Source organism: Jaculus jaculus, chromosome 4 (genome assembly GCF_020740685.1).
Source record: "Jaculus jaculus isolate mJacJac1 chromosome 4, mJacJac1.mat.Y.cur, whole genome shotgun sequence".
NCBI lineage: Eukaryota > Metazoa > Chordata > Mammalia > Rodentia > Dipodidae > Jaculus > Jaculus jaculus.
In genome coordinates, this window is record NC_059105.1 from 156,610,243 (window position 1) to 156,618,818 (window position 8,576).

Consider the following 8,576-nt stretch of genomic DNA (forward strand, 5'->3'; position numbering starts at 1 on the left):
CAGTGAATTGGATTTAAACCATATTATACGTACGTTAATTGTCTTGTTTCTTTTTTCTTCTCTTTGTTGACCAAAATCACAAACAAAAACAACAAAACACTTCCAACCTCTGATTTGGACAGTATTTTTCCAGAACAGATCGTGTATTGAAACATAAACGTATGTGCCATGAAAATCATGACAAAAAACTAAACAGATGTGCCATCAAAGGTGGCCTTCTGACATCAGAGGAAGATTCTGGCTTTTCTACATCACCAAAAGATAATTCACTGCCAAAAAAGAAAAGGCAGAAAACTGAGAAAAAATCATCTGGGATGGACAAAGAGAGTGTTTTGGACAAATCTGACATGAAGAAAGACAAAAATGATTACTTGCCTCTTTATTCTTCAAGTACTAAAGTAAAAGATGAATATATGGTTGCAGAATATGCTGTTGAGATGCCACATTCCTCAGTTGGAGGATCACATTTAGAAGACGCATCAGGAGAAATACACCCACCGAAGTTGGTTCTCAAAAAAATTAATAGTAAGAGAAGTCTGAAACAGCCACTGGAGCAGAATCAAACAATTTCACCTTTATCTACTTATGAAGAGAGCAAAGTTTCAAAGTATGCGTTTGAACTTGTGGATAAGCAATCTTTACTGGACTCGGAAGGCAATGCTGACATCGATCAGGTTGATAACTTGCAAGAAGGGCCCAGTAAACCTGTGCATAGTAGTACTAATTATGATGATGCCATGCAGTTTCTGAAGAAGAAGCGCTATCTTCAAGCAGCAAGTAACAACAGCAGAGAATATGCGTTGAACGTGGGCACCATAGCTTCTCAGCCTTCTGTAACACAAGCGGCGGTGGCAAGTGTCATTGATGAAAGCACCACAGCATCCATATTGGATTCACAGGCACTGAATGTGGAGATTAAGAGTAATCATGACAAAAATGTTATTCCAGATGAGGTACTGCAAACTCTGTTGGATCATTATTCCCATAAAGCTAACGGGCAGCATGAGATTTCCTTCAGTGTTGCAGACACTGAAGTGACTTCTAGCATATCAATCAGCTCCTCAGAAGTACCTGAAGTCGCCCAGGCAGAGAGTGTTGGACCCAGCTCCCAAGCATCCTCATCAGATAAAGCTAACATGTTGCAGGAATACTCAAAGTTTCTGCAGCAGGCTTTGGACAGAACTAGCCAAAATGATGCCTATTTGAATAGCCCAAGCCTTAACTTTGTGACTGATAACCCGACCCTTCCAAACCAGCCAGCATTCTCTTCCATAGACAAGCAAGTCTATGCAGCCATGCCCATCAATAGCTTTCGATCAGGAATGAATTCTCCACTAAGAACAACTCCAGATAAGTCCCACTTCGGACTCATAGTTGGTGATTCACAGCACTCATTTCCCTTTTCAGGTGATGAGGCAAACCATGCTTCTGCCACATCGACACAGGACTTTTTGGATCAAGTGACTTCTCAGAAAAAAGCTGAGGCTCAGCCTGTCCACCAAGCTTACCAGATGAGCTCCTTTGAACAGCCCTTCCGTGCTCCATATCATGGATCCAGAGCGGGGATAGCTACTCAGTTTAGCACTGCCAATGGACAGGTGAACCTTCGGGGACCAGGGACAAGTGCTGAATTTTCAGAATTTCCCTTGGTGAATGTAAATGATAATAGAGCTGGGATGACATCTTCACCAGATGCCACAACTGGCCAGACTTTTGGCTAAAAAAAAAATGTGTAAATAATACTGGCACTTTAGAACAGATTAATGAAGAGTGGGGTTACTCTGTGTAAAATGGAGTGCTGTACAGATTTAAGAGCAATGCGTTAATAACAAGCTGATATGAATAGCAAGATAATCCAATAACTGCATTTTGTTTGGTTAGTCAGCATTCTTTGAACTGCCTTACATGTTGTCACCTTTATAGAAGCGACGCATTACTTGTTTTAGACAGAAACTTGCTATTCCACCTATACCAAGCTAAAAAAGAAAAAAAAAAGACTTTCGCACAATTGTTTCCTAACTGGTAACATTGTACATTCTTAGGAGATTAGTAATTGTGTGAAATTTACTTATACTGTTTCTAAGTTTTTCAGCATAGTCATTGCACTTCAGCAGGGAATCTTGAGTATACTTTACAGACAGAGTGAACTTAAAAGTTTAAATGTCAAGAGATTATGGCTTAATTACTTTTGTCCTATTGGGGGAAAAAGAAACCATCTTTTAAAAAGAATGATATGCCATATACCCTTGGTTTTCATTTTGCATTATATTTGACATGTGATTTTTTTGAAGAAAAGAGTAATAAAAATCTGATAGTCGAAGACTCCACTATTTAAAAGCCTAATTACTTTTAAATATGCATACTTTCAAAACTTTTACCAAAACTCACAACTGTTGAAGTATTCACTTCTATGGAAGTATGCATATTGGTGTCAGTTCCTTTGTACAGGTGTACCTAGATATTTTTTATGATTTTTCATGTGCAAGTATCAAGGTTTGATGTTATAGTAAAAAAAAATGTTCTGTAGATTACATTCCCAAGAAAATAATGCTTACATAAAATGTATATTCCACATTTTAAAGCTTATTTGTATTTTACTTTTACATATACACTTCAGTTAACATAGAGCACTTAGAATCTATTTGGTATTTTTGATTTCTAAAAGTAAAAAGAATTTAGATTTTTAGGTTTGATATGATTGTGTCATAATCATCTCATAATTGACAATTTTACTTTTTGGCAATAAAAGGAAATTGGGGTATCTTTGGAACTGTAAAACATGGTTTAATCCTTCTCTTTCTAAATTCTTTATAGATTGGGTAATTAAGCAGTATCCCAAGAAACTAAGGAAATGGGCATATTTTAATTGCTTATTTTAAGTTAGTTTTTAATGAACATTGCTCATTACAGTTTTACAAGCCAAAAGTGTTTACTAATTCCAGTAACAACAATTTCTTTTTCAGCTAGATGAAGTGATCGGAATTTTTGTTGCATTTCAAAACTTAAATAAACTAGACTTTATCCTTATACCACGAATGTTTTATATATATATACTTTGTCTTAAAATAATACAGCATGGTACAATAATATACATACACACACACACACACATATATTCACTTTTCTAAAGAATGATGGTTTGAGTTACATATTGGACAGTTTGATTTTTGGAGACTAACAGTTAGTGGTTCTACTATCCTCTTTAATTTGTTCCAGCTTTTTGGTTTTTGTATTTTAAATTTCTGCCATCTTTATCACAGTGCACATATTGATAGAACACCAATAATAATCTAAAATTAGTATCCTTGGAAGGTGAAGTTTTATTTTGTTGATTTCCATTTTAACTTTTATATTGGCCCTGTAGATCTGCATCCTTGGTTTCAGTGTAGAATATGTTATTCATTTAAATTATTTTATTCTTTTATTTTATTTAATGTTATCCCAAGACTGTTCTCATAAAGAAAGGGAACAAAGAACACCCACCCCCATCATTTCCTTCACTTATATTCATTTATTTTGAATATGTTGGTGTTTTATGGTAAGGGATATAAATTATGTTTAATGTGGTTTCCTTTACACATTGGTTATTAAGCTTTGCTTGAATACTACTTTTCCCATTTGACAGCTTTTGGCTGTCAAATCTTAAGAATTTTAGACTTCTTTGAAGTAAATATTTTAAGTTCTGTCATTATGATCGTCAGATTGCTGTTTGTTCTATAGTACATCACATAATTGCAGAAACTTTTCATTTACGTGAGGTGTGAAAAATGGAATTGTGCTCATCCTAAATGGGCACTTGCCTTTTTCTCATAGTACTTTTGATAAGAGTAGGCACTTATTTCCTGAGTTGAGCCTGATCAAAAATTCTGTTTCATTGAGAACCTGTTGTAGTCCTTGGTACCATTTAAAGGTTTTTGTTTGTTTTAACATCACCAGCACAGTTTTAAGAATTTGGCTGATGCTGAGCAGTTCAGGTAAGCTTAAGATGCAAGGCCTTTGAAAATGATGGTTATGCAAACAGAATTTCAGTTGTTACATTTTTGTCTTAAACACATTTCTTTAAATCTATATACTGACAGATTTTCTACCAGGTTCTAAACATTTTTAAGATAACTGACTTAGCCAGCATAACTTATTGACGTACCATTTATGTATAGTCATCACTCTTACTGTGAAATTCTAAATGCCTACCAGACTTACCTTGAATTTTCTTCATATTATAAACAAACATCTCAACAGTTTGGGTTTCCCCAGTTTGTTCAGAAAGTTGTTTTAATTTCTGTCTGGGCATTGGAGAAATAAGTAGCTTATGTGCTACTTTAAATTGAAGCATGGAGGATATGGGATATCCTTTGCAGTTCATGTTTCTCATTTCTCTCTGAGCCCTTAACCTCTTTTATTCAATGTGAGCAAGGTGTGCTTTTTCACTTCAGTCCGACTCTCATGCTTGAGGTTCAAAAGTAATCACATCAGTGGGGTATTATCTCTTAAGTATCTTCTAAAAAGTGTTTTTTTTTTTTTTTGGAATGAATAAAATCTTACTAAACATATATTTCATTACTTTGAAATAGTTGTGGCTCCTAAATTTTTTGGATCTACAATGGCTCCGGTTGCCAGCAATGGGTCATTTTATCTCTTGAGAGGCAGAAAGGCCTTGAGCTCAGGACAGGCATTTCAATAGATGAGAGACGCTTGCAAAGTGCCAGCATGGTTAGATCTTTTGCCACTTCTTTCATTTTATTAATTTGGGTTTTTAAAGGGCTGTAAAAAAAAAAAAAAAAAAAAGCCGGGAAACTAATAAAAGTAGGCATTATTGTAGTACTGCGTCTCTTAAAACTTTTTAAACTAAAACTCATTTTTTTCACAGTATAACTACTTGAAGAAGCACTATTGTAATCAATGAGACATTTTTTGAGTCTGCAGTTTAATTTAAACCTTTTCTGTTTCAAATTACTTTATTTCAGGGAAATAATTTTCCAATTGTTTTTTGCTATATTCTGCAAATAAAAACCTATGTTTCCTTTTTTCACTTAAACTTTGGTAGGAAACAAACTAAAGCAGACAAACATTTCTTGTTATGTTTGTTGCTTTCTTTAATCCAATGGATAAAAAAGTAAAACCCTGTAAACATTATTTTATTTTTTTATGCAATACCATGCTGTAAATATGGTTCATCGAGTAAGGATGTACCTATGATTGAATCTTTAATTCTGCACAGTTAGAGTTTATATATAAACGTGTCTTGACAATCAAGGACTTTCATGTGAGTCTTCCTTTATGATGTTTATTAATGTTATGCATTCCATTTGTTTTGAAGTGAGTACCAATGTGCTAATTTGTATTGTCTGAAAGTATGTAATGTTTTTACAGCTTGTTTTTAAGAATTTGTAAATATGTACAAACAATTCACAGTACTGCTTTATGTTAGAAGGCATATGATGTTGTACTGTATGTAAGCAATAACACGTAGCAGTGCTAACTTTACAAGTAGCATCAGGAAAGTTCTAAAAACATTTCAGAGTTATTGATTATTCTTATTTCATTTAATAATGATTATCTTTAATCAGTTTTTATAAGCAAATCCCATTGTTCCTCCTATTGGAACATAACACTGTTTACACAGCATAATTGACGTTGCAGAGGAGACAGGCTAGATCTGACTTCGTCTGTACTCACTTTCACTAAGCATTGACTGGCCTTACCACTCTTCTGCAAGATGGAGGAAGACCGCAAAACTTAGTGCCCATCACACTGAAGGAAGGGATGCGTTTTTTCCTGCTTCTGTACTGCTACCTAACTTTGTGGTTTGCTTTGAACGTTAATATTTGTTTCTGTTTTAGATTCAAGCCCGTAATGTTGAGGTGACTTCAGCTCCATTGTGAAGTAGATAGTTCTCTTCATACAACATTTCAATAATCTAAACTTTGTACTTTTTTTTAGATACTTATTTTTCAAGCTTAATTTCTCAGCTGATCAAATGAATTTACTCAACTTCGATACAAAGAAAGACAAACATAGTTTGAAGTGAGTAGATACTATACTGTACAGAACAGCTATTTGAACATACGTCACTGCTTTAGAAATAAAACCGCCAATTTATAAATGTATATGACCTCCATTTTATAGGAGGAATGTTTTTAAATGCTAGTCATTTATATAATGTGCTTTGAAGGGTTTGCTAGTCCACTTCTGTCACTTTTTAGTACACTGGTATCTTTTATATGTAACGTATGCTTTTTATTACTGTAGCAAAGCATTTCAGTAGAAAGAATTTTGCAACAATATGGGGGAAATTTTTCATTGTTGGATTTGAATTATACTGGATTTTATCTGTGTAGTCTTACTTGTCTTTATTTTAATGCTGTCTGGAAGGGAACTTGGTATCCAAATAAAGCAGGTAACCTCATTTTTCTTCAAGGGCATACTATGTAGTGCTGAATTTAATTGGAAATTTGATGATTTTTGAAAAGAAAAAAAATTTATAAAAATTGTACAGAAGAAATTAAATGTGTGATGGAAATCCTGATGGTGGAGCACGTTGAATTTTCTGATACATAGTGTTATTTTCCTGGGACTCCCTATGCCTTCTTTGTATTTCAACTAATAAAAGAAAAAAAAACCCTGTCATTGAAACTGGTAGGCTAATAGAATTACACAGTGTTACTTTTCTGGTCCCATTTTCTGACCCTTTCTCAATCACTGTAAATTTTTTTTAATCCCTATTGATAATTAAACATGTACATAATATAGTCACTGTTGTATAGTACTGAGTGAATTGGGTTGCTATCATTGAATGGGTAGCTAAGTGAAATATTTGATAGATACTGAGAATTCATACAATGCCAGAGTAAATTTTACTGGGAAAGGGAGGCCTCTGTGTCTTGGGAAGGTGGCATACTACAGGTTGTCTCCACAGCCCCAGGAGGTTTTATGACAGAACCGGGTGGCTGCTCAGTGTCAGGCACCAACCAAATGGGGCTCTCTCCCTGCTCTAAAATACGAGCACTAGACTTCAGAATCTAACTCAGGTGAAACCGCTTTGCAACGAAGCCACATTGAAAAGTCACTGCTAATATATTTGTGATATTTTTAAATATAAACTTTTACATCATAGTCAGCAGCCTGACAATTGAAATTTAGACGGTATTTTTAAAGTATATTTTGTCCTCCATATACAGTTGTTTTTAAATAATTTGGAGGATTTTTTCTTTATTTAAATTTTTATTGTACAAAAAATCTTGCTTGACCCCATATTATGCCATGAATGAATTGCTGAGCCATTATAATACAGTGACAGCTTGTTTCATGCCTAGTCACGGAACACAGAGCTGTTCTTTGAACCAGTCTATTCATTAGAGGGTTACTGAGTGTCATAGCTTTGGCACTATTGTCATGTAGTTAACCTTGCCTCTTGGAGTTTATAATACCGTTTTATGTATTGTGATATTAAAGGAAGTTGCTTTGCTTTATTTTAAATTGAATTATTAGACTAACTTATATTTGCAAATTCTGCATTTTAAATGTGGACACTTGGCTGTTTGAAAATAAAATACAGAATACAGTTTTATGAATAATTTTCTAGCTGAATTTTTCACAGTACTTTGAACCAAATAAATAACTAATGGTAAATATGCAAAAATGTGATACGTAGATAGTTAATATTAAAGAGAAAATTATGTATATGTGGAATTAACAGTTATGCAGATTAAGTAACAATTATCAGGGCTTTTACTGTAGCTTTGTATGAAATGTTATTAGACAGTTCTAAGATGGAAGTCAAATGTTAACTGTCATTAAATATTTTAGACTTGAAATATGTTGAACATAGAGTTAAGGATATATGTGGCTTTTTCTTCACAGAAAAGTCTCTTAACCCATCTTTAGTAGCCTCCATGGAATTTTTTTTTCCTCTCATGAATGTAGATAATTGTTTTCATCCACCTGCCACCTTGCCAGGACCTTATCTTCTGACATTGGGATACATGATGAGAAAGCAGCGTGCAGTTAGGCGTGCCACTTTGGTCCGTGGAACAATCATAGACTCATTGGCCCTTGAGTGGTCAGGTCTAGGACTCAGGCTTAGTAGCATGGTGCTGTAACTAGCTGTACATAATGACACCGCTGGTAGTCTACTAATGTGTTTCCTAGGTCCCAGTTCTTGAATGATTAAAGTGGTGGGAAGAAGGGTAAGAGGTCTTCTACCTGACACTTCTCCCACATTCAGCAGATTATATGAAAAAATAAAATTGAAGTCATTTGAAGTAACGTGTCATCATTGAGTCTTACTTGACGATTTATCATACACAAATGAAAATTTTTCTGATTGAATATTTGGATAGAATTTTAAATTTTTCTCAAGAGTGCCGACTGTTCAGTTTTCCCATCTTTGGTGAACCTGGTAGGTATTAGAATAAACAACATCTATATGATGGATAGAGAATCAGTACAGGTGAAAAACTTTGTGAAGTCAAACTGAAATGGGAGACTCATCAGCTTAGGGGTCTACACACTCATGTAGATGCATACGCTTATGTGTAAGAGCTGGGATGAAAGATGTGACATTGTCAAACAAGAAT

At 34.5% G+C, this 8,576-nt stretch overlaps 1 protein-coding gene across 2 annotated transcripts in view; it reads left to right on the plus strand.

The window, feature by feature from the left end:
* Znf148 (zinc finger protein 148) overlaps nt 1–8,261 on the plus strand; it is a 153,300-nt gene extending 145,039 nt beyond the window's left edge. For both annotated transcript variants that reach the window (XM_045146744.1, XM_045146743.1), the window contains exon 9: nt 123–8,261. In XM_045146744.1, the coding sequence (XP_045002679.1) occupies nt 123–1,721 (1,599 nt within the window). In that variant the 3' untranslated portion in view covers nt 1,722–8,261. The remainder of the gene's footprint in view (nt 1–122) is intronic.
* Nucleotides 8,262–8,576: the final 315 nt, after the last annotated feature.